General features: G+C 38.0%; 1 protein-coding gene across 5 annotated transcripts in view; it reads left to right on the forward strand.

Annotated features, from left to right (window-relative positions):
- GRIK1 (glutamate ionotropic receptor kainate type subunit 1) overlaps nt 1-27,298 on the forward strand; it is a 487,136-nt gene that overhangs the window by 445,931 nt on the left and 13,907 nt on the right. For 4 of the 5 annotated variants that reach the window (XM_044939684.2, XM_044939685.2, XM_044939688.2 and 1 more), the window contains 2 exons: nt 12,039-12,264; nt 19,571-19,821. In XM_044939684.2, coding sequence (XP_044795619.1) covers nt 12,039-12,264; nt 19,571-19,821 — 477 coding nt within the window. Of the gene's footprint in view, nt 1-12,038; nt 12,265-19,570; nt 19,822-21,128; nt 22,021-27,298 lie in introns of those variants that run through there. The other variant, XM_044939691.2, reaches the window with a different exon arrangement.

Genomic DNA, 27,298 nt, shown 5'->3' on the forward strand with positions numbered 1-27,298 from the left:
TTAAATAAGAAGGGAGACAGTGTACAGCCTTGATGTACACCTTTCCCAATTTGGAACCAGACTGTTGTTCCATATCCATTTCTAACTATTGCTTCTTGACCTGCATACAGATTTCTCAAGAGGCAGGTCAGGTGGTCTGGTATTCCCATCTCTTTAAGAATTTTCCACAGTTTGTTGTGATCCACACAGTAAAAGGCTTTGGCGTAATCAATAATGTAGAAGTAGATGTTTCTCTGGAACTCTCCTGCTTTTTTTGATGATACAACAGATGTTGGCAATTTGATCGCTGGTTCCTCTGACTTTTCTAAATACAGCTTGAACATCTGGAAGTTCACTGTTCACATACTGTTGAAGCCTAGCTTGGAGAATTTTGAGCATTACTTTGCTAGCATGTGAGATGAATGCAACTGTGTGGTAGTTTGAACATTCTTTGGCATTGCCTTTCTTTAGGATTGGGATGAAATTAGGCATAGCTCCATTTATAAATTTATAAAATTTATTGATGGGAGAGCCAGAGTTCAGTCAAACTTCAGAGAGTTCTAGAAGACAAGCATCTTGAGGATAGACAATTGGTCGCTTTTGTTTGTCATTTATATCCTCAGAACCTAAAACAGTACCTGGAACATAGTAGATTCCTAGTAAAAGATAGTAGACACTCAGAAAATATGTTTTTAATAAATGAGCAAATGCACTGATGAAATCTAAGAGAGATGAATTCTATCAGAGAAAGAAAAAAGAAAAAGAAGGGAGGGAGGTGAAGAAGTGTATTTGTGCAGGCTGCTATAACAGAACATCAGACTGGGAAGTTTATAAACAACAGACATTTATTTCTCACAATTCTGGGGGCTGAAAGTCAAGATTGGGGGCCAGCATGGTTGAATGAGGGCTCTCTTCCAGGTTGCAGATTTCATGCTGTGTACTCCTGTGGTAAAAGGGGCAAAGGTCTTTTAGGAGCTTCTTTTATAAGAGCACTAATCCCATTAATGGCTCCAACCTCATGATTTAAACACCTCCCCACCACCTCGCCTCCTTATGCCATCACCTTGGAGGGTCAGGATTTCAACATATGGATTTGGGGGGGAAACATTCAGACCATAGCAGGAAGGATACAGAGAGATCCACAGAGGAAGAGAAGCCGTTCTATGTTCTTCGATTTACAAGTTATCTCGTAGCCCAGCAACCCTATTTATCAAGAAGAAATTTATTTGCAAAAAGAGAACAAGGACTAAATCCGATTTAGTTTTCCCCTTGAGGGAGGCAAGCTGTCAGAAAGCTTCAGAGGGATCCACACTCGGGGATTTTAAGCTGGATTATTCTGCAAGGGAAGGAAACATGCCAGCCTTTTAGCTCTCGGTGTAGTTCCACCCTGTCACTGAGTGACAGCAGTTAAAGTCACAAGGACTCAGTTCTGACCTGGCTCTGCATTAATGCATCACCTCTGCTGTGCCACTACAGTGTCCCTCCTTCCCTTTCTCTCTTAATCAAAAACAGTATCCTCTCTTAGGTTGTGGAATCAATAAGGAAAGCTTCCTTTACCTGGTCTAGCTTAGCACATTCTGATCTACTGTTGGGGATGTAATGACCCTTGCTCACGTGGGTTCCATTCATACTCAGTCACAAGGAAATTTCTAAGAAGCATTTTTTCATCACATGATGTGCTTTTGTCCCCTCAATATCCCCAAAATATCCCTTCAGCACATCCAAATGGTGAAGCCGACTCTTTGCTTTCAAGATGATTCGAAGTTGTTTCACAGCTGAAGAATAGGCAGTCGAAACCTGAAAAGGATGATGGAAATTACTAAAATCCATAATCAAAGTGCACTGATCCTTCACATTTGGTCTCTGGGACACAAGCAGTAGATGCTTTTAGTAGAGGTTCTGCTGGAAAAGGGCTTCCCAGGCAGCACCGGTAGTGAAGAATCTGCCTGCCAATTCAGGAGATGCAGGTTTGATCCCTGGGTCAGGAAGATCCCCTGGAGAAGGAAATGGCAACCACTCCAGTATTCTAGCCTGGGAAATCCCCTGGACAGAGGAGCCTGGGAGACTACAGTTCATGGGGTTGCAATGAGTAGGACACGACTGAGCACACACACATACCACACACACACACACACACACACACACACTGCTTGAAAAGTGTGACCAGAAGTTGCTCACTAAAATTTCCATCCAAAGTCATTTACTTTTTTTTTTAAATCTAGACTGCTATTTTTGTAGACAACCTGGCCTTATATTTCAGATTTGGGATATTTGATTTTCAATGTGAAAAAAGGCTATTTTTTTTAAAATAGCTCAGATGAGGTTTCACTATTCATCATCTGAATTCAGACAAGGCTGAGGGAATAAATTGACATTTATTAATCACGTGCTGGGTCATGGTATGACTTGTCTAAGACCAGGGAAGCCAAAATAGTTTTCCTTCACAGAGCCATTTGTATGTGGAACAATCACAGTGATCACCAGAGACTGTATTTACACAAAGAACTGGGGTTAAATCATAAATTCAAATACATGTATATTCACAAAGTGCTATAGATGGACACCTCAAGATACCTATATGCTAATGCCTATTAAAATAAAGAACAATTTTAAGTTTTGTGGCCAAGGGCATTTAGTTAATGATGCTTATTAAATATTATACTTCCTCAGGGTCATCTGCACCTGAGTCTTAAAGACCTTAGCACTGTGGATGATATAATGCCTATTTGATGACAGGGTGTCAGTCACCACGAGACCAATTACCAGGTCAAAGTTAAAGAAAGGCAGAGTGTTTTATCAACTGTCCAGGGACTGCTGAAGATTTTTAGGAGATTCTCCAAGTATAAGGAGTCCTTTTATTTGTCCTTGTCGGGCTATCTATCAATTTTTAAATGGAATCTTTTTATAAATCAATATGTTAATAATTCAGAACTTTAAGAGACTACATATAAGAAAACTTTTTAAACAAATTCTTTTGTTATTTTCTACTCGAGAGAGAATACTAATTGATAATATGATATTAATTATATTGGTTTCTCAGTATAATTCTCAATATAATATATAATATATATTTCTCAAAATAATACATATTTCTCAATATAATTAATATGATATTAATTATATTGTTGAATTGCTTGGTCCTTTCAATTGTTTCAAAATCCTGAATGATAGACTTTCCTGCCTTCCCCACTGTCTGAGGCCAACCCAGCATCTTAGGAGGTACAAAGAGTGGTCAGTTCAAGATCTATGGACATAACTTGAGACAAGATTTCCTAAGGCCATTTCCTCTCTTATACACAATGTTGAGAGCAGTGGCACCCAAATACAACTTCTCCTTTTATGTTAGAGCACTAAGGTACAAATCTTCTCCATGTCTCGTAAAAAGTAGGACATGTGAAAAACTACTTTCTCTCCTTGTAATTATTAATTCCATTAATTACCTTTGGACAAATGGAATAGCCCAAACTTTGGTCTCACAGTGACAGTTTAGCAACTCATATCTTTCTCCTAGATGAAGAAATGATTCTCATGTTAAAAGTTGAAGAATCATTTAAGGCCTAAAACAAGGGTTTTTCTCAATGCCTCTTGCAAACTATCATCCAAGAATACTGATTTGGGTTCATTGTTCAGATTAGGGATCCCAGCCAGTCTTTTCAGGAGATATAGCTAGTATAAAATTAAAACTCAGAGGAAAGCTTTGTTCTACAGCCAGATAGCCTGGGTTCAAATTCTGATATTACTGCTTACTAGCTGTATGCGTGCATACGTGCCCAGTTGCTTCAGTCATGTCCAAATCTTTGTGACCCTATGGATTGTAGCCCGCCAGGCTCCTCTGACCATGGGATTCTCCAGACAAGAGTACTAGAATGGGTTGCCATGCCCTCCTCTAGGGAATCTTCCTGACCCAGGAATAGAACCTGCGTCTCCTGCATTGCAGGCAGATTCTTTACTGCTGAGTCACTGGAGAAGCCCCATTAGCTATGTAGACCTTGGTAAGTTATTAAATCCTCTGTACCTTGAAATGTTATTTTAAGAAATACATAACTTAATAGAGGTAGTGTGCTTGTAATACTAATTGGCAAATTATAAACATGAAAACTGTTAAATAAAAAAATAAAAAATACTAAAGATTATTATAATTATCACTTACAACATCATCACCATTAGCATCCAATCCTTATTCCTAGCTATTAGTCCTACTTTTTCAACTTTCTGAATTAAAAAAAAAAAAAAAACTCTCTAGTTTGGTCTTTGCTCAGATTCCTAACTGTCAGCAATCCCTAGGTAGTGTGGCTTCTGGTACTGGACAGAAAAATTCCAGAGAGTGCCAGTGCCCAAATCTCGAAGACTTTCAGAGGCCAAGTCAGACGACAAACTTAGTCCTTGGAAGCTTTGCTGAGCACATACAGGCATTTGCAGAAGAACCACTTCCAGATGGTAGATAAGCAGCAGATGGTGAGGCTGCCCTCAGAATTCAGCTGAGAAGAAGAATGAGGCAGTTCAACTCAATTCAGTTCAATTTAGATATTTTTCCAGGATCTCCACTTTGACCAGTACTAGAAGTTGGCACTGTAAGAGATAGGAAAGTGAGGATATAAAATTTTGCTCAAGGCTTAAAGACCTGAATAGCAATAAAGAGACAAGATGGACACAGACCTGTTAAATACAATACAGCATGTGATTAAGTAGCATGTCTTAAGCAGACAAGAAATGGTGTGAACATAGGAAAAGTCCTTGTGAACCCAGAATAGAAAATACTCATGTAAAAAATGACTCTCAGTTGAAGCTAGCCTTGTAAAAATCATCTCAGACCCAAGTCAGAGGATTACGTAGATTAGATCATGGTTCAGTCGAAAATGACTTGAATAAAATAGATTTTTAAAAAATCGTAACAGGTTTGTCATTGCTGGCTTTAATGGTCTGGGGACTTTGGACCTGCTGTGGGAATAAGGGAGTCTCTAACCTTTATAATCTCCTTCCAGAGAGTGGCTAGGTGCTTTCATTAACTCAAAAGATATTTCAAGAAAGTTACTGCACCAGTGCCTCTGAAGCAATGAGGCATTATGGGCAGACAGGTTTCAGACGGAAATAGTCATGTAACGAAGCACAAAATGAAAGACATTTCACAAACTTGTCTGCAGAGGAAGGAACTCTTCACATAGGAGCTATTATCTCTTGTTTGAAAGATCCAGCCAATCCTGCCATCAGTGTTCAAACTGCCAAGTACCTATAGTTTAAAAATGTATTGCTTAGGGAGAAATCCATGAGGTCAATTTAAAAGTTAACCTGTTTCAGTGCCTGATACATTGCCTGTAAGGGACCAATCTTTAATTCTGGACAGGAGAAAAACATGAAAAATGTTTTAGCAAAGGTGTTTAAATCCCACTGAGGGAAATTGTTAAAGGGAACACATGAATTTTTAAAAACCTAGGAGATTCTGCAAATGTCGTAACTTTCTGTCAATTCAAGGTAAGAGCATAATCAACTGGAATGATCATATTATATATTAATACATTTGAAAGATAGAGGCCCCTCACTATAGTATAAATGCTTTCATCTGAGAATGCTTTCTTCAAAATTACTTTTGTAAATTAAATCATATTTTTAAAAATCCAGGATAACTTACTATTTAATGAAATAACATATCTAATCATGTGTTAAACTTCCCTAGTGGCTCAGATGGTAAAGAATCTGCCTGCAATGCGAGAGACCAAAGTTCAATCCCTGGGTCCGGAAGGTCCCCTGGAGAAGGGAAAGGTTACCCACTCCAGTATTCTTGCCTGGAGAATTCCATGGAAAAAGGAGCCTAGTAGACTACAGTCCATGGGGTCCCAAAGAGGTGGAGATGACTGAGAAATTTTCACTTCGCTTCAATCGTGTGTTAAGGGAAATGACCACTTTTAAGGCAACTGTTCACCTCTGATATATCTGTTTTACAAGTTTGGATGCCTGCGTGGCTAATTTCTGTGTCTGTGATTTTTAAGGTTTTTTAATTTTTTTAATTTTAATTTATTATTTATTTGCCGTTGCACTGGGTCTTTGTTGCTGCACGGGTTTCCTCTAGTTGCAGTGAGCGGAGACTACTCCCCACCTGTGGTGCATGGGCTTCTCATTGCTTCTGCAATGGTGCAAGTGGCTTCTCTTGTTGCAGAGCACTGGCTCCAGAGCACAGGCTCAGTAGTTGTGCTGCATAGGCTTAGTTGCTCTACAGCATGCGGAATTCTCTTGGACCAGAGATCGAACCTGTGTCCCCCGCATTGGGGAGTGGATTCTTATCCACTGTACCACCAGGGAAGTCCCATTTTTTTTTTTTAAATCAATGTCTATCTAAAATAAAAGTAAGTTGGAGATGACATTTTGAAATGTAATTGTCTTTGGTATTTTATTTGTTCTATAAGTATGTATTTACCATATTTATAAGACCATTTGTTTACAAGATAACAAAAATCAAATATCAATAATCTATCCTTAGTGTTTTTGTGTGGGATCATGGATATATATAAAAATAAGTGTATAAATAGGTGTATGTGTGTATATATATATATATATATATATAAAATCTTTATATATGTTAGCCTGAAGTAGAATTGCAGTTATTCATTCTACTGAATAATGGGATTACACATCTTTACTGTAGAAGTCCTATAACCTGGTTGAAGAAATAATGTGATAATGTGTATTTCAGTAAAAATAAAATATTAGAGGGCTAGGTCTATAAAATGCACATACTGATAGTATGTGCATTTTATAGACCTAGGATTGTATTACAATTCACACATATTTTACCTGTTATAGTAAAAACCCTGCAACTGAAACCAATGAAACTATATGAAATAAAAAATGCTGTTAAAAGAAAAAATATAAAGAATACCTACATTTCTTTTTAGGTTACAACTGTTGCAGTTCCCAAAACACTAATTTTTTTTTTTTTTTTTGTCTAAACAAATATAAGCTGTCTAAATTCATGTAAATTGTTTCCATGAATTGTGTGATGGCTACAAGAATTGCAGCAGCGCTAGTTATAATAGAAAGATGCCACAGCTTTTTACTGCAATTATTTTTTTAGAAAATGTGTTAATGATGTTAAATGTCAGCCAAGTCATAATTTTGATGGTCTGTGTGTTAAAACAAATAGTTGACTCCCTATTAGTTAAGAACACATACCCTAGAGCCAGATTGCTAGGGCCGGGTCCTAGTTTCTCGTTTCTTTATGTGTCATTCTGTTTCCTCATCTGTAAAGGAGAAATAATAATGGTATATTTCTCATATGAACACTGTGACGATTAAATGGATTAATAATGCAAAGTGCTTGAATCATTTTGGGCACACGGTAAACACTGCATGTGCTTGTTATTATTACTATTTTCAATAAGCAGTTTTTAAGTGTACAGAGACCAATTGTAAATCATTTCCCATTGAGAGTTTAACTTGCAAGAATTATGAGAGAAAAAAGATAAATAAATAGTCATCAACTGGTGATATAGTTATACTCCCTTATAAAAATTTTAGATGAAAAAAACACTTATTCTTTGCCAACAACCTTTCATCAGCATCAGAATAGCCATATAATCAGGTTTAACTAGACAAAATAAATGTATTTAAACCTTGGTACCCCTGTAAGATTAAAAGAAAAAAAAAACTAAAGAATTTCAGATTTAATAAATGAGAACTTTTCAGTTTTAGTGATTTTTGATAAGCTCAGAGTACTTTACAAATCTTCTAATTAACCTTTGACATATTCAATGAAATAAAATGCAATCACTATTTCTTCTTTTTAAACATATATTATTTAGAGCAATTTAGCAGGCTGAGACTGTAGAAGATTTAGAAGTGCAGAAACATCCAAACTGTTATTCGAACATTTTGCTTGGTCTTTTAATATTTATGGCAATGTTCCATAAAGCATGCTTTTATTTTTAAGAATTATTAAGATTTGTGTCTTAAAAATTATCTATTAAAAAAATAAACTTAATTTAATTGCTCTTAAAATAGTACTTTCTGAGCAAACAGAAAATAAATATTGCAAAACATAGTATAACAGAGGATGGAATTCAAAAATAAGGGGGAAAAGACCTTCACTGTGTGTTGGCTCTTTAATCAACATGACACCTGGGTGTCACTTCACTGTTGTTGAAGTCAGGACCTGCATGAGTAATGTGAAAAGGCTGTTCTGAAGAGTAGAACCTAGGAGTTGAAGGATCCTTAAGTGCAACTTGTCCAACAGCGAAATTCTTCTTGTAAGTTCCCAGTGGTAGAAAATGCACGATATCCTAAGGTGCTCAAGCCATCTGCAGATAGTTTTAACTGCTAAAAAGGTTATTTCTTAGCCACATTCAGGGTCTTTCTATCTAAGCTCCCCAGTTTTTCAAATGTAGACTAGAAGGCATTCCCACAACTTTCTAAACGAGAAAAGAAAACTTTAAATGAAACCAGAAGGGTGCTATTCTCTGACCGATTATATTTTCCACTATTAGGCTGGAGCAAAATAGCAGGAGGGGACCAGAGAAATTTAGAATGTTCCCTATATGCCTTCTACTTGACCAAGTCCTCCACCAAGTGACCATTTTCTTACCGAGGAAAATTTATGCCCTCATTGAGTCACACTCCATGCCAGCTAAATTTCCCTTCTAGCACCTCAGGGAACTCAAGCCAAGATCAACCTTCTACTCCAAAAAGGAAGATGTAAATATGACCATGACCTTAAGGGTCATGATTCATGACCCTGAATTAATTAATGACCTTCAGCTATATTTGTTGTTATTGTTCCATCAGTAGGTTGTGTTCAACTCTTTGTGACCCCATGGAGTATAGCCCTTTAGACTCCTCTGCCCATGGGATTTCCTAGGCAAGAATACTGGAGTGGATTGCCACTTCCTTCTCCAGGGCATCTTCCCAACCTAGGGATCCAGCTCATGTCTCCTGCATTGGCAGGTGGATTCTTTACCACTGAGCCACCAGGGAAGTCCCATCAGCTCTACAGAGTCGTGCTAATCAAAGTGTGATATGACACGTGTTGATTCAGGGAACATTGTGTTACCAACCTGCAATAAGATTAAAAAATAAAATGAGAATAAGAGTTTAGAAGGGCTGTAGCTCGATTAATGGATACTTCTTGAATATAGACCGCTTTGAAGTCTGTCAAAATTTAATCTGGTGAGCCACACCTGGTATGAGTGATATGAATCCCTACCTACCATAACACAGTAGGACCCCAGATAGGTCTGCCCTGGAAGGAAAGCATAGACAGTCCTTCACTGCAGATGATTTGAGAACCACACTTGATTGGGATCAATAACAAGTGTATAGGTTTTCAGTTGAATCTTCTCATGTTTTTCCACGTCCTTCAGTACATAAATTCCAAGAAGGACTCCTCCCCAGGTGGTCTATTTCTCATGAATGAACTGATCATTTACTTTGTTTTGTCCTCAGCTTCCATGCATGCAAGCTAAGTCGCTTCAGTCATGTCTGACTCTGCAACTCTATGGACTGTAGCCCTTCAGGCTCCTCTTTCCATGGGATTCTCCAGGCAAGAATATTGGAGTGGGTTGCCATGCCCTTCTCCAGGGGATATTCTCGACCTAGGGATCAAATCTAAGTCTCTTATGTCTCCTGCATTGTTAGGAAGGTTCTTTACCACTTAGCTCCACCTGGAAAGCCCTCTAGCTTCCATAGACCACACACAAAAAAATCCAATTTTCCACCTATTTACAGTATTTATCTTTAATAAAATTTAAATATAATGGAAAAATGGATGTTTCATGGATTTTTTATATGGGGCTAACTCCTAGTTTGCATTAACATGATACCAAATCACAAATAACCTCCGGGCATAATTCGAGTTCATGAATATATGCTATAGTGTCACAGGTAGATCATAAGGTGAAAATCATTCTCAGAAGAATTTAGCAAGATTGACATTCACCTACCCAAAATAAGCATGGAAAGACCATGCTTATTGGTCATTAATTATATTAATAGCTGAAGGTCATTAATTAATTGATTAGATTGCAGGGGATTGAACTCTGGGGCTTCTCTGGTGGCTCAGATGGTAAAGAATCCGCTTGCAATGCAGAGACTCAGGTTCGGTCCCTGGGTCGGGAAGATCCCCTGGTGAAAGGAATGGCAACACACTCCAGTATTCTTGCCTGGAGAATCCCATGGACAGAGGAGCATGGTGGTCTATAGTCCACAAGACCAAGGAATTGGACATAACTGAGTGACTAATCTAACACTGAGGTCCAGTATTATCTATGGTACATATTAACCAGTTTTGTGACTTTCATGAAGTCTCCAAACCTTCTGTACCAAAATTTCCTCCTCTATGAAAACAGGAGTTTGAATAGACCAGTTTCTTTTTTTTCTTTTTTTTTTTTTAATTTTATTTTGTTTTTAAACCTCAAACACTGTATTAGTTTTGCCAAACATCAAAACGAATCCGCCACAGGTATACATGTGCTCCTCGCACTGGGACGACCCAGAGGGCTGGTGTGAATAGACCAGTTTCTAAAGTCTCTTGACAACGTAAAAATTTCATAATTCTAAAAAAAAAAATTTCCCTTAAGGAAGTTTCGTGATGGAGGAATAATTTTCCCAGCAGTATATTCACTGCCAAAAGACAGACTGACCTCTTTGCACTTGCACAAGTAGCTCTTTATTATAAATTTTGCATTATCAGACTCTTCTAGGCTAAAATTACCCAACAAATTAGGCATTGACCCCAACCTCAAAAAAACACTTTTTCATGGTGACATGAACCCCAACTTTCAGATATCTCTGAGAGTGAGGAATAATTCACACAGGCCTGATCATGACAAAATGGTTTCCATAACACACCAGTATCTAGAAGGTACTGTTTATTGAATTGCTATTTGTCTCATGAGACTTTTCTCAAGGGGCTCTTCAAATGCTTAACAACCCAAAATAAAGCCATCTGGCCTCCCTCAACTCATAAAGCTGACAGCATTAACCCAGGTCTTAAATAGATTTAGGAATTGAGTGAGCCCCCAGGAGCACTTGAACATGAGTAACCACGCTAGTGTTGAATTCACAGGTATTTCATTCATTGCTTACGACCACAAATCATGTTTTAAATCATCTTACACTCCTGAGATGGTAAGATGATAAGCCCTGTGCCTACCAAAGAAGCTCTGTGTGTGTGTGTGTGTGTGTGTATGTGTGTGTGAGTGTGTGTGTGTGTGTGTGTGTGTGTACCATATACAATGTGTGAGCTAGAGATAGCTCGAAATTATCAGTAATTCCCCTAGTGTCTTTCATCTTTCAAATTAATAGAGGGAAGTGCTGATGCAAATGAAGACAAATACAGAAAAAAAAATTGAAACAATATGGAAATTACAAAACAAAGTGTAAACAAAATTATGCAACACTTTCAAATGAAAATTTAGTCCTCATTATCTAAAACACAATTGGAATTTAAAACTAAGTATATACAAAAAAGGCATATAAGAAGACAATAAGAAGAGTTTTCTGATCTGAATTTCAGTCTGAAAGAGCATTTGCTCTAATTTTTCTAGAGAAGATAAAGGTAATCAGCAGTTCTTTCATAAATAAAGCAGAGAAACTCTGGGATGTATCCCAAGGCTGTCCCTGCAAAGGAATGTTAAAATTTACATACCAGAACAGTAAAACAATGCCTACTGAAGTTAAGTAGTGGAAGGCAATGGAATTAATGAATAGAGTCCTGGGGTGATCTAGTCACCCCTTGGCCCATGGGGCCTTGAGGTCGTCTTCTTAAGTGGCCAGAGTTCACTGGGCAAATGCTGTCATTGATACCACTGTTGTCTCTTCCATTCTGAAATCAGCAAAAGGCAATGTCTTAGATCAATGGGGCAGGATCTCTTTTTTCCTCCATAGCTGCCTCAGCACCCCCAAGGGTTTTTCCATGACAACTACCAAACTAAAGTCCCAGGATCATCAATATTCGTTTCCTTCCTAAAGCGAAAGAATCCTCCCTACACAGTTTGCATCCCTGGGCTTTTGAATAGCTTCAGGGCCTATTTTCTCAGCACTCTCTGCTGGCGGGTGTGTTTGTTTCCCTGCAGAAATCGAAGATATCCACCTATGAGAAGATGTGGGCTTTCATGAGTAGCAGGCAGCAGACTGCCCTGGTCAAAAACAGTGATGAGGGCATCCATCGAGTGCTCACCACTGACTATGCCCTGCTGATGGAGTCCACCAGCATCGAGTATGTGACGCAGAGAAACTGCAACCTCACCCAGATCGGGGGCCTCATTGACTCCAAAGGTTATGGAGTGGGAACGCCTATTGGTAAGAAAGACAAGGCAGTATCCAAGATGGCGAACGTTAATTACAAAGTATAGAAGGGAATGGACTCAGACATATCTATCCCACATTCTGAGAAAGTCTACAGTGCCTTCCATGGACTAATTAAAAGGGAAATGCCCATACAGATCATAGACACGTTCGAATTAAAGAGTCTAAGATCTTCAATCTAATAAATTTTCAACTCATTATTTCTTTCAAGTTCTGCCACTGCATATATGTTTGAGGTAATAGATTTTATTATTTTACCCCAAATATTGTTTAGCAATATCTTCCAAATTAACACTCATCACATTATGTTCTCCAATACATGCCTATATAGTTCTTTCTATAGTAAATTTTACTAGAACACCGCAAAATTAACTAAGCATATAGATGACAAAATTAAAGAGCTAGTGTTCCATGTAAGTAGAAAACAAAACTGTATCTATCAAAAGGAAAAAGTCAAAGATTAAATTATAATTTGATCAGACAATATGCCAGATTCAATCATTAATAACTATCTAAAATCTCCAAACAGTCCTTGTTGTTCAGTCGCTAAGTTGTGTCCAACTCTTTGCCACCCCATGGACCGGAGCATGCCAGGCTTCCCTGTCTTTCACTGTCTCCCAGAGTTTGCTCAAACTCATGTCCATTGAGTCAGTGAGACCATCCAACCATTTCATCCTCTGTTGCCCACTTCTCCTTCTGCCCTCAATCTTTCCCAGCATTCAGATCTTTTCCGGTGAATCAGTTCTTCATATTAGATAGCCAGAGTACTGAAGCTTCAGCTTCAGCATCAGTCCTTCCAATGAATATTCAGGGTTGATTTCCTTTAGGACTGACTGGTTGAATCTCCTTGCTGTCCAAGGGACTCTCAAGAGTCTTTGCCAGCACCACAGTTCAAAAGCATCATTTCTTCAGTGCTCAGCCTTCTTCATGGTCCAACTCTCACATTCATAGATTACTACTGGAAAAACCATAGCTCTGACTATGTGGACTTTTGTTGGCAAAGCGATATCTCTGTTTTCAAGATGCTCTCTAGGTTTGTCATAGCTTTCGTTCCAAGAAGCAAATGTCTTTTAAATTTTCTGGCTGCAGTCACCATCCACAGTGATTTTGGAGCCCAAGAAAATAAAATCTGTCAGTGTTTCCACTTTTTCCCCATCTATTTGCCAAATAGTCCTGCCCTTGATTTTGTACCACTTCACAGTCTAAGGTTATTATTACCTTGTAGGCATACAGACCCACACAGCTAGGTCTTCTTGCATGTCTGAGATCTAGAACTATATTCTGTATTCAAGGGCCAATGACTTCCCTATAGAAAACTCCATTTCCCTCACTACAGAAACTGTATTGTGTAAGATTCTGGTATGGTGGAAATCTGTTCTGCTCACATGAGTCAGCAGCAATTTTCTGATAAGCATTCCAAAGAGGAGGAATTGGAGGCCATCTTAGACCACTGGGTTAGTCCAATAAGAAATCATAAGTTACAGTTACGTCAGATAATTAAGGACCCAAGGTTGATTATTATTTTTCTCTTTCGAAAAGGATTATGTGGTTCCCTCAACACTATACAGGGATCAGAAACTCAGGTGCTTACAGAGATCAAGCAGACATAATTGAATAAAGCTTTGTGTGAAGAAGCAATAGGGAACGGTAGCAACCATGAAGAAGTAGAGACTACATGACTCATAAAGGGGTCAGCTGCCTTTCAGGTCAGTTGGTTGTGGGAATTCAGGCACAACATTGTTAAATCTTCTATTTCTCATGAAAAGAACACAAACAAACAGATTTTAGGTGAACTTTCCTGCATTTAGGTGAACTTTAAAGCATTTAGGCAATGCTTTAAATTGGCAGCAAATTTATTTTTTCAAAAAGATTAAGTAGCCTGTATTCAATTTTTGATCTATACTAACTTGGTTAACCAGATAAAAGTCAACTCTCTTCACCTTTTACTGTCAATACATAACCAGTTTGATTCCATGCAATACATCTGGTGCTAGAAATACATGCAGTAAAGACATTAACTATATTATTATTGTTGTTATGTATGTCCTTTAAATAAATCAGCAGAATGATTGGGATAGGGAACATGTGACTACCTTATTGCCCCTTTATTTATAATAACTTTTCCTGATGAATATGCCAATATTCAAGTGAAGTGAACACTTTTTCCCAAGTGGTTACCTCTCCTTAAACTGTGCTCTTCAGGGGACTCAGTGGGATAGTCAGACATTAACTAAAAGGATACTATGCTTCTTTTTGATTTGAAAAGCAATATCTCATCTCTCTAACTAAGCCTTGTCACCTCATTTTAGATAATGGGGTGGAAGAAGCTAGATGTTATTATATATATAATATATATATTATATTCCATCACTGCAGGAGACCTGTGTTCGATCCCTGGGTCAGGAAGATCCCAAAGGAGGGAACGGCTTACCCACTTCAATATTCTTGCCTGGAGAATTCCATGAACAATGGAGCCTGGCAGGCTACATTCCATGGGGTCACAAAGAGTTGGACAGGACTGAGCACACAGGGATCAAACCCATGTCCCCTGCATGGGTAGGTGGATCCTTACCCACTGACCACCAGGGAATCCAATGTAGCATTTTGAAAATGACCATGCCTCCATGTGAAGGAGGCTGATCCTGTGATAATTATCACTGTATTTTATATAATATGATATAAAGAGATTTAAATATTCCAATTTAGTCTAACTTTTGCCAACATCATGCAGTGTCTGACATACAGATTCCAAAATGGAAGAGTCTTTCCCCCTCCCTACATGAAAAAATAAATACACACCAGGAATTTTTCATAGTGGTTATAAACCTGTCATGCTTTTAAAACAAAAACAGTGAGGGAATAATTGGAACAGATGGCAGACCTCAGAGAGAATGTATCCATTGGGAATACAGCTGTTGGATAAATTTGTGAGATGTTCTTCTATGATGAATTGACTCTTTAAGAAAGATCAGTTTGCTATTCAGGAAGATTCATGTGTGTACATATATATTTTTTTCAAGTGACTTGTCATAAATCACTTCCAATGTCACTCAGTCCATGTAAGCAACAACAACTGAAGCTAAAATATATTCAAATATAAAAAATTCCCACATACTTCTGATCTTGCCCTGGCTGGCTCCCTCAAGGCTCCAAGTTCCTTCTCACAGTCAACGATGGGCAAAATCAGCTCAGTCATGACACAAAATTGAAAACTTTCTTACAGGCTCTCAGGACAGGGCTCTGGAAACGTTCCTCCTGAGGGATTTAAAATAAAACTTGAAAAGAATGAGAGCAGTTAAGGCTAAAATAGGTTACTAGGAAGCTGGAAATGACCGTCCTTGGAGACCAACTTTAAACAGAGATCCGATCTCATCTGTCTGAGTTGTTTTAGGTACCATGCAGCCTGAAGGCAGAAGGAGAGCATCAGTCAGTATTTACTGAGTGCCCACTGTGTATGCTGCCATGATTACTGCTGCAATTGTTACCCTAGGATCATTCTCACATTCTTCAAAGCACCTTTCTGTACATTCAAGTAAAGCTCTCATGATTCACTTAATTGCTCACATACTATGAGTATGTTAAATGTGCTAATTTTGACACTAGCCATCATTCTGGAGGTGTTTAAACAAGCAGCCAATATCTTAATTTGGATTTTGTGAGTCATTTTCTCACCAGAAATCCACACTCTTAACTGACAAGCCCAGAGAAGGCAATGGCAACCCACTCCAGTATTCTTGCCTGGAAAATCCCATGGGCGGAGGAGCCTGGTGGGCTGCAGTCCATGGGGTCGCTAAGCAACTGAGCGACTTCACTTTCACTTTTCACTTTCATGCATTGGAGAAGGAAATGGCAACCCACTCCAATGTTCTTGCCTGGAGTATCCCAGGGATGGGGGAGCCTGGTGGGCTGCCGTCTATGTGGTCGCACAGAGTCGGACATGACTGAAGCAACTTAGCAGCAGCAGCAACAACTAACAAGCCACAATCTAACTCCAAAACATTTTGATCTTTTTTTAACATTGGCTTAAAACTTTTACTTTTGTATTGGGGTATAGCTGATTAACAATTTGTGATATCTTCAGGTGAACAGTGAAGGGACTCAGCCATCCATATATATGCATCCATCCTCCCCCAAACTTCTCTCCCATGCAGACTGCTACATAACATTGAGCAGAGTTCCCTGTGCTATACAGTAGGTCCTTTTGGTTGTCCATTTTAAATACAGCAGTGTGTACACGACCATCCTAAATTCCCTAACTACTGCTTCCCACCACCCTTCCCCCTTGGCAATCATAAGCTCGTTCTCTAAGCCTGTGAGTCTCTTTCTGTTTGTAAGTCAGTTCAATTATATCATTACTTTTTAGATTATATATATAAAGGATATCATATAGTTTTCCTCCTTCTCTACATTTTGACCTTCTTTTAAACTTGATTTTGAGGTACTGACAATGACTTTAGGAAGTCTTGGGAGGTATGGGAAAAAATGATAAATGCCACAATATTAATCTTCTGCTTTTTTAACCATGCCTTAAAACATAAGATACATGTGAGAGAGGAGTAGATAACGTGGGGTGGGGGTGCTGGAGGGAGAAGTGTGAATGAATACAACACTAAGAAAGAGTCAGGAGAATTGAGTGAAGTTCTTGACTCTGCCAGTAGCTATTATTTTCACCCATATTTTCACATCCTAATTTTCTTCAGTTCTAAAAATAAGTGGATTGGATAATATGGATCCTAAGATCTCTTCTTCCAATCCCAAAGAAAGGCAATGCCAAAGAATGTTCAAACTACCACACGATTGCACTCATCTCACACACTAGCCAAGTAATGCTCAAAATTCTCCAAGGCAGGCTTCAACAGTATGTGAACTAAGAACTTCCCATTGTTCAAGCTGGATTTAGAAAAGGTAGAGGAACCAGAGATCAAATTGCCAACATCTGTTGAATCATAGATAAAACAAGAGAGTTCCAGAAAAACATCTACTTCTGCTTTACTGACTATGCCAAAGCCTTTGACTGTGTGGATCACAACAAACTGTGGAAAATTCTGAGATGGGAATACCAGACCAACTTACTTGCCTCCTGAGAAACCTGTATGCAGGTCAAGAAGCAATAGTTAGAACCAGGCATGGAACAACAGACTGGTTCAAAATTGGGAAAGGAGTATGTCAAGGCTGTATATTGTCACCCTACTCATTGAACTTACATGCAGAGTATATCATGCGAAATGCCAGGCTGGATGAAGCACAAGCAGGAATCAAGATTTCCAGGAGAAATATCAATAACCTCAGATATGCAGATGACACCACCCTTATGACAGAAAGTGAAGAGGAACTGAAGAGCCTCTTGATGAAGGTGAAGCAGGAGAGTGAAAAAGCTGACTTAAAACTCAACATTCAGGAAACTATGATCATGGCAACTAGTCCCATCATTTCATGGTGAATAGTTGGGTAAACAATGGAAACAGAGACTTTATTTTCTTGGGCTCTAAAATCAGTGCAGATAGTGACTGCAGCCATGAAATTAAGATGCTTGCTCCTTGGAAGAAAAGCTATGACCAACCTAGACAGCATATTAAAAAGCAGAGACATTACTTTGCCAACAAAGGTTCATCTAGTCAAAACTATGGTTTTTCTAGTAGTTATGTACAAATGTGAGAATTGGACCATGAAGAAAGCTGAGTGCTAAAGAATTGATGCTTTTGAACTGTGGTGTCAGAGACAACTCTTGAGAGACCCTTGGACTGAAAGGAGATCTAACCACTCAATCTTAAAGGAAATCAGTCCTGAATATTCATTGGAAGGACTGATGCTGAAGCTGAAGCTCCAATAATTTGGTCATCTGATGTGAAGAACTGACTCATTGGAAAAGACCCTGATGCTGGGAAAGACTGAAGGCAGGAGGAGAAGGGTAGGAGAAGGGGATGACAGAGGATGACATGGTTGAATGGCATCACCAAGTCGATGGACAATGAGTTTGAGCAAGTTCCAGGTGTTGGTGATAGACAGGGAGGCCTGGTGTGCTGCAGTCCATGGGGCTGCCAAGAGTCAGATACGACGGAGCAACTGAACTGAATTGACTGAAGCTCTCTGCTGGTTCTAAGAGGCCACATTTTCTTTTTTTTTTTTTTTTCATTTTTCTTTTTCCACCAAGAAGAATGTTAAAGTTTACAGAAAGACCTAGAGTGTACTACTTTCTTACTGAGTAGAATAAAAAGCCTACAAAAACTCTTAGCACCCAAGGATAAATTTAATAAAGAAATTTTACACTCTTTTTTTATCTCTTCCTTTGCTCTGATTAACATAGGGATCCAGTATTGGGCAAGCTGTAGCTGCAGCAAATGATGCTGATGCTCTCTACTTTTAACAGAATTAAAAGTCCAATAGCATTGCTAGAAGATAGAGTATAAATAGTATAAATAAAGTACTTGTAAACTTTCTAAATCTAGCTGTATTTTGTGAGACCTTTGAATTATTCAAAACCTACTTTTAATAGTATCTTAATAAGTGTATTAGTCAGTATGAACTAATTACTCTGCAAGTCTGTAGTGGCCAAGGCAATAAATACTTATTTCTTAACTGTGTTATCATCCCATAGCAGACTGAGAGGGATTTTGATTCGTTCAGTCATCCTGGGACCCAAGCCCTTTCTAACCAGTGGTTCCACTATCCCTAGTGTCTTAAAATTGTTTCCTCCTTGCTGAGTATTTGAGGAAAGAGAGGGAGAGAATAGAGGATCATGTTGGGAGGATTCATAAGACAGAACTGGGAATAGTCATACAGCCCTTTAGCTCCCAGTGGCTAGAAATTGGTCAGTCACCACAAGGCATTGTAAAGGAGACTAGGAAATGTCTAGCTACTCCCATAGGAAGAAGAAATGTCACAGGTGATCATCTAGTCAGGCTGTCACAATATTAGACATCCAAAAGCCTAGAAAAAAAATGGAATTGAAATGATAAAATTCTCTAATGTGGATAAAGATTCATAGGAAACTCACCAGAAACAGCAGGATGTCATGGAATTCCCAGCTCAGCTGTTCCTTATTTAAAAGGAACAATCTGAGTAATAGCTCATCTCAGCATGTCAGGTTTGTCCTTTCCAATTATTTAGATCCTTCAAAATATAGGATTGAGCTTCCATGCCCCTTGTTGGCCAATTTGTAGACTGGGGTTTTTCCAATAGCTGTGAGTAGTTAACTCTAAGACACCTGTAAGTTACCTGTAAGTAACCTCTAAGACAATAACCCTTCTTTGCATCTTCTTCAACCTTTTGGTAACCAATATCCAAATGTCCTCACTTACAGGCTCTCCTTACCGGGATAAAATTACTATTGCTATTCTTCAATTACAAGAAGAGGGGAAATTGCATATGATGAAAGAAAAATGGTGGCGGGGAAATGGCTGTCCAGAAGAGGACAACAAAGAGGCCAGTGCTCTGGGAGTAGAAAATATTGGGGGCATCTTCATTGTTCTGGCTGCTGGACTGGTCCTTTCTGTATTTGTAGCCATTGGAGAATTTATATACAAATCCCGAAAGAACAACGATATTGAACAGGTGAGTCATCTCTTTCTAAGACGAGTTAGTTTGGGGTTTGTGTTATCTGTCTTAAGTTTAGGGGTATTAAGGATGCTTGCCCTTTTTGTAATAGTCTATTGAATTAGATGCCAAGAAGAGCCATTTTTGAATTAGAGCAAAGAGCTCTTGAATCCCTGCCAGGTGCTGCTGGCACTGTAGGCCCATCATTTATTAATGAGAAGAAGGAAGCACCTTATACACTAAATCCAATTAGCACTGTTGGAAATGACAGTGCAAAAATTTCAAACTCGGTTAATTTCCTCAACAGTTGTTTGCTCTTAAGATAGAAACCCTAGATAGAGCAAGGAAGAAATAAATCCAAAATTAGAAAAGTTATTTAAAAAAATCTTTGAGAGAAATGTTAGCATCTCCTTAGTTTCAGTACTGAGCACATGTACTAATGCAAAGCAGTCTATATAAAGATATAAATGCAAATATTTTGAAACTGAACGTTACCTCTATCAAAGTGTGTTTTGTAAAAGCATAGTTCACAGAAAATGACGAACAATACAGGATGACAATAAAATATGAAAATTTTTATTTTTCCAAATTCGGATTATGGTTGATTTCAACAGTCAACCCTTTTGCCTGTTACTTTTAGCTTTGATAAAAAATCACACCAAGAGTTTACTCTATTCTGAATTAGAGGATGGTGATTAAAGATAATTTCTTCAGAAACCTGTGAGAATAAACTAAACACAAAGCTCATGCCCATTGTAGAGCATCTGGTACCCAATGAATTTAAAAATAGTTAGAATTTTGAAACTAGGCACTATTAATGACAGTGCTGATTTAAGGCTCAACTATCAATGTCTTAAAAGCCTTAACGACTTTAGAACACAGGGCTCTACATTTCCATTTTGCTCTGGGTCTTCCAAATACTGTACCCAGTTCTGATTAATAATCTCATATGAGTCCCACTCTCTTTAAGTGGAAACATCTCCAAAGATGGGGATGATTGATTATAACCTAGTTTCATCATGAAAATCTTCCCAAAATTACAAGGCAATTGTGAGAACATTAAGTACCACTTTCCTAGACCTTGTTAGAGAAAACTGTCCGTAACTAAAAAGGAGAATGGACTGATCTGCTTTGTTTTAACTTTCAATTTGCTCTTGAGGTGTCTTGTTTTATGCAACTAATTTGAAAAATAAAAGCTTGTATATGTTATGCTTTAATGTGCTTCTCATAATTGTCATTTGATTTAAATTTTCATTTAAACACTCATTTTTTTGCTTCTGATTTATTCATTTTTCTATATTTTTCTCATTTCTTTTGCATGCAAGGCTTTTTGTTTCTTTTATGGACTGCAGTGTAAGCAAACCCATCCAACCAACTCCACTTCTGGAACCACTTTATCTACGGATTTAGAATGTGGCAAATTAATTCGAGAGGAGAAAGGGATTCGGACACAGTCCTCAATTCACACTGTGTAATCATTTAAAAAAAAAAAAAAGAAAGAAGGTGTACCTCAGTAGAAACTGTTTCTGCTAATTAGTGTTGTTGATGATATCTGTGTCTACTAAACATAAATAGCCATAACCCCCACCCTTGTTTTAAGATAGCAAAACTCACGTACTCTTAACATTGAATTCAATGCACTAAAAACACATGTGCATTTGATGTTGAAACAGAGGTATGTTAGATGTATACAGACTCCAAAATATGTGCATTTACAGCAATTTGCTATACCATTGAGAGAATGGTTATCTTAGTTGTATTTTCATGTATTAAGATTAAACAACTTTTTCCTCGTACAAAAGTAGGTTCAGCCATTCAGCAGTGCAAAGCATGAAAACAAATTGTTATTTTGTGGCAGTCTTTTCATCTTTGTGAAACTTTTCTCCCCTTTCTTTCTCCCTGTACCATATGCTCTGTAAAGCCACACTTTCCAACTATCTAAAGCCTCATCTTTTCATAACTCCTTAACAATGTTAATTTTTAATTCAAATTGAGTCTACTATTTGAAATGTATCATTAACACAGAGATTCAAAGATGTGTTAGATTTTAAAGATACAAAAAAAAAGACCTAGAAAATGAAAACTAAACTTGAAACCTCAGGTACCACAGAGGAAGAACATTGGCTTCCTTGGTGGCTCAGAGGGTAAAGCATCTGCCTGCAATGCGGGAGACCTGGGTTCGATCCCTGGGTGGGGAAGATTTCCCTGGAGAAGGAAATGGCAACCAACTCCAGTATTCTTGCCTGGAAAACCCCATGGATGGAGAAGCCTGGTGGGCTACAGTCCACGGAGTCGCAAAGAGTCAGACACGACTGAGCAACTTCACTTTCACTTTCAGGAAGACATAACATAGTCAAAGATGATCCCTGAGTAGGGATCTCTCAAGTAACATTTATTTGTAGAAATTGACAGTCTTCTGTAGATTCAGATAGATAGCATGTTCAGTCTTTAAGGAACTGTGATTTTTCAAGCTATAGATTATTTTTTGCAACCTCTGAGCAAATTCCTAAGCTAAAAATTGATGCCTAGCCCCTTGTATTTTCCACTCACTCGGCCTCTTTCTTTGCACTGATGAACATCTTTTCACAAGATGTTATTTCATTCCCACCCTACTCATCTAGGATAGAATTTTTTGTTTTTGTAGCAATCTTTCTGAGCCTTGCTGCTTTCACACTCATTTCTCTGGATCCTTTGCCATTTTCAATTCCTTCCAAGTATACTAGGGAGAAGGACAAGGAGAAGAAAATAGAGAAAAAAAAAATTCCACTATACATTAGTTACAAATCTCTATAAATTTATTTTCCACCTGCATTCATATGCTGTAAGTAATTTTCACTCTAACTGAGCTTGGTGACATAGAAAGCCAACAACATACTTAATTTGTTGTGACAAAAGCTGCCTGCTGTCCCTCTGAGCTTGTTTCCTCTTCACAATGAATAGGGGATTTGAAGATGCTTTTCATCTTCCCTCAATACGGATCCATCTGTCTTTGTTCTTCTTAATGGGGTTACATTTTGACATTTTAAGTGATCCCCCAAAATACATTTCTCAGAAGTAGACATAGGCCATCTGTGCAATCATGTACCTTTTTGCCTTCTCTTTGCTTAGCTTTAAATGGGTTCCAATTTCTGAATCACAAGTCTCTTCAATCAACTCTATATTTCTCTAGTAAAGCATGTTCAGGAAAGTTGACTCTCGCCATGATTGTTTCTCCGTCTTGGTTTCTTCTTTAAATAAATACACTTTTAAGAAAATATCTATAAATTACACTAAGATTTATTAGCATTTATTTAGGTAAAAGCAACGTACTGTTTGCCCTAAGAGTTCACATCCTCATAAAAAAAAAAAAAAAATCAGATATTGGGATAAACATTATATAACTCATAATTCATTGATTCTACATATAGAAACCACAAATTACATAAATTTATTTTCCCAAGGACTATATATAATAAACCAAAAATGCTACTCAAAAAGTTCAAGGGCTATATATGAGGTATAGATGATCAGGATTAATGGTAACAAAACTTACCTTTCTCTACAGAGTATCATTTAAAAGTATGATTCAGAGGTTTGGATAAAATTAATATTTATGTACTACTTTACACTGTAAATAGCTTCCCAGGTGGCCCTAGTGGCAAAGAACCCATCTGCCAATGTAGGAGACATGAGAGACACAGGTTCGATCCCTGGGTCGGGAAGATCCCCTGGAAGAAGACATGGCAACCCACTCCAGTATTCTTGCCTGGAGAAGTCCATAACTAATTCTGATAGTTTTATATTATTTTATGGTTTCAAAATGTTTTAACATACAGTAGTGTTAGTTTTGTCTTTTCCACAATTTTATTTCAGCTTTACTAACAGTTGACTCTGAAATAGACATGAGACAGTGACCCAGAGTCCTAGAAGAGACTCTTAGAACAGTCTCTTAGAAGAGAATTTTCTAAAGCAGCCAAACTTAGGTTCAAGTTCTAGTGGAGCCACATACTGAATGTCTATAGACAAGTAACTGAATTTCTCAGAGCCTTGGTTTCTTATATGTAATAGAGGGGTATAGTTTCTAGGTCATATGGTTGTGTTAAAGGCGTGTTTGTGAAAATGACTCCTTGGCCAAATCTCAAATTAGATTTTCATGGTTGAATAACCAGTTGAACACCAGGAAAAATGTCCCTTTACTACATAACATTTCAGTATGTTTAATATGTTAGGCTGTATTGAGAATTTCTAACAAGTTGGAAAAGTATCCAGCACTTCCCAAACCTGTTAGATCACAGAATCTATATAGTAGTGACCTAAAGCATACTCCTTATGTCTATAATAGGCACTCAGGTTGTTGCCATTTCTCGATTCTAGAGGTAGGATCATTAATTCCAAGGAAGATATATTTCGCATTAAATATTTAATAAACCCTCTCTAGAGAGAAGAAGAAACTGTGCATATCTTTGAGGTAGAAATGCCATTATATTCAAATGATGATCTTCCTGTTTAGCTGTAAGTGGTAGGCCTACTCAAGATACTCAGGTAGGTAAGTTTCCTGCTCTGTCTCATGACTTGTTCCTCCCTTGAGAAACTTCCCTTCATTTCAGACCCTGGTTTCTTACCTTCTCCTCTTTCTCCTTTCATATATGCTCTCAGACAACCAATTCCTCCATCGAGTAAATAACCACTAAGCCCACGATGACTCCAGGAGAAGTCATTGCATTTTAAATGAATTTAGAAAAAAAAAAAAAAAGAGAGCGAGAGAGAGAACTTGAACACACAAGAAAATTTTCAAGCTCTATTTTTCATGTCGCTGGTTTTCAGACTTCAGTGTACATCAGAATCACCTGGGGAAATTATTTAAGATACGGAGTATATAGTTTGCACCTCCAGAGATTTCTCCACAGTGAATATAGCCCAGGAATTGGAATTTTTAACTAAATCTGATCATGAATGCTTAAAAGTAGTTGTGCACATTAGTTTACATAAAAATAGCTCAAATACAGCAGTTTTTTCTAAAATTAGACCATGTACATGGCTTTTCTTTGAAATCATCTTCAAAACAAGGATCACTTTTTAAAGTATTTTTTCTTATATGAGTTTTTTCCCCAACAATCCAAAATACAATTGTTTTACTTAAAGGTAGTTGGTAAGCAGGAGTTTTTATTAAAATTTATTTGAATATAGCAGTTGACTTCAAATTAGGCAGGAAATGTGAGTTTTTACTAACACTGGCGGATCATCTGTGGATTATACTCTGAGAAGGGCTTCTCAGGTGGCACTAGTGGTAAAGCATCCACCTGTCAGTGCAGGAGACACAAGACAGGAAGGTTCCCCTGGGCAGGAAATGGCAACCCCCTCCAGTATTCTTGTCTGGAACATCCCATGGACAGAGGAGCTTGGCGGACTACAGTCCGTGGGTCACAAAAGAGTCAGACACAACTGAACAACTGAATACAATCAAGATACCCTGAGAAACATTGTTTAAAGCTAGGAAGAGAGCAGGGGGGTATGAGAAGACTGTAAAGCAACTGTGGAGCATGTAATGTTGTCTAATTTATTTCTTAACAAGCTTGTATAGCCTCAATACAAGCTTTTGTCTTTTGCAATAAGGCAAAAAAATAAAGCTTGTTTTGTTTCAGACTAAAATTATAAATTGAATTATCTTAAAGTTTTTCCAGCAAAATTGGAACTACCCAAGGAATACATGGTGGATAGAGACTATGCCTTTAGGAAAATCAGCTAGATTATATGACTGTAAACCTATCCAAGGAAAATTATTTCCAAATACCTCAGTGCATTTGCCTCACATTATCTTATGTTCTATATGAGCCATCTGTGGCAAAGCAGCAAAATAATGAATCCCAATTAGTTTCCAAACCCATGACCCTTACGCTCTAAGGTCTATTTCCTAGTAAGCAATTTAAAAGCAGCCTGAACAGCCTTGAAAAGCAAATGGGAAACAAAGCATTCTTACTTCTTGTACTGTTTTCTGCACATCTAACTGTGCCAAATGGCATTATTAATTAACTCTTATAGATAATGAAAAATTTCTGCTTGACGCTGCAGTTTTAAGTTGCCTTTAGGAACCATCTCATTATGCTTCTCACAGTTATAGAATTTTATGTCCAGATGCACAGGCATATTAAAACCATTTTTGCTTTCTAAATCTTCTCCACAGAGACTGGTATCATGGAAAGTGGGATTCTCCCTTAAGTTTTCAAAGAAATTCTATTTGTAAAGAGAAGGGCATTCTTGTGATAGAAAACCAATGATACAAATGTGCTATGTGGTTTCCACACCCTGCAGAATCTAAGCTTCATCGTTGTCAGCCCAAACATGGCTAATTGGCCATACTGCGCTGCAACACATTTCCGCATCACAATGTATATGTCCAGATACACACAAAAACAATGAGTAAAACCTGAGTGATGTAATGAAGCCACTGTAGTTCTCCTTAGTGATTATAATTTTAAATTTAGCTTAGCCCGAATTTTCTTTCTTTTTTTCAACTGGAGTGGTCAGACTTCAAATACTCAGATTTTTCAACTTCAAATAAGAATGTTTTCCTGATCACTTAGTCTTTACCAACCATAAGAGCTGAAAAAAACTACTGTCCATAGATAACCTAACACAATTTGGTAATTTTGTTTTCTCACTGAAATTTGGCACATTATCAGATGCTTCCAAGCGTCCTTGACTTTATTTCTTCTATGGTCTGATTAACTTACTTAGCATGTGATTTGGAGAAGTCTCTCTAATCAGGTTATTTCTGTTAATTGTACAAAGAGGCTTTTCTTTGCCTGGAAACCCAAACATTCATTAATTAACAGAGAGGCCAAGAAGCAATTGGCATCCATTTAGAAATAACTTTTCCAGTGTACAGGTTGATACCACCATGTAAATCAACCCCTGAAAGACATCTGTGGCCCAATGGAAAGGTGACTTGAGAACCATGAGCCAAGAATTCAGGTCCCTGGACCTCTGCTGAATCACTGTGTCTCTAGGCAAGGCATTGTATAATACTTCCCTCCTCCTCAACTTGGTCATCTGTGGAATGAGGGGGTTGCAGTTAAAACTCTCTTCCAACCATGGCATTTTTTAAATTCTCACAAAAAGTGGGAAGAAAATTAAAGTGTAGAAGCAGAGGAGAAAAAAGCTTGGAGAATATATGTGTGTGTGTGTGTATACATATATATGCATGTATACATATATGTGTGTATACATATATGCATGCATGCATGTGTGTTCAGTCGTGTTCAACTCTTTGCGACCCCATGGACTGTAACCAGCCAACTTCCACTGTCCATGGGATTTCCCAGTCAAGAATACTGGAGTGAGTTGCCATTTCCTATTCCAGGGGATCTTCCCAACTCAGAGATCAAACCCACCTGTCCTCTAGTTCCTACCTTGGATTCTTTATGATCTGCATCACCTGGGAAATATGCACATATGTATACACATCAGTTCAGTCACTCTGTTGTGTCCAACTCTTTGCAACCCCATGGACTGCAGC

Source organism: Bubalus bubalis, chromosome 1 (genome assembly GCF_019923935.1).
Source record: "Bubalus bubalis isolate 160015118507 breed Murrah chromosome 1, NDDB_SH_1, whole genome shotgun sequence".
Classification (NCBI taxonomy): domain Eukaryota; kingdom Metazoa; phylum Chordata; class Mammalia; order Artiodactyla; family Bovidae; genus Bubalus; species Bubalus bubalis.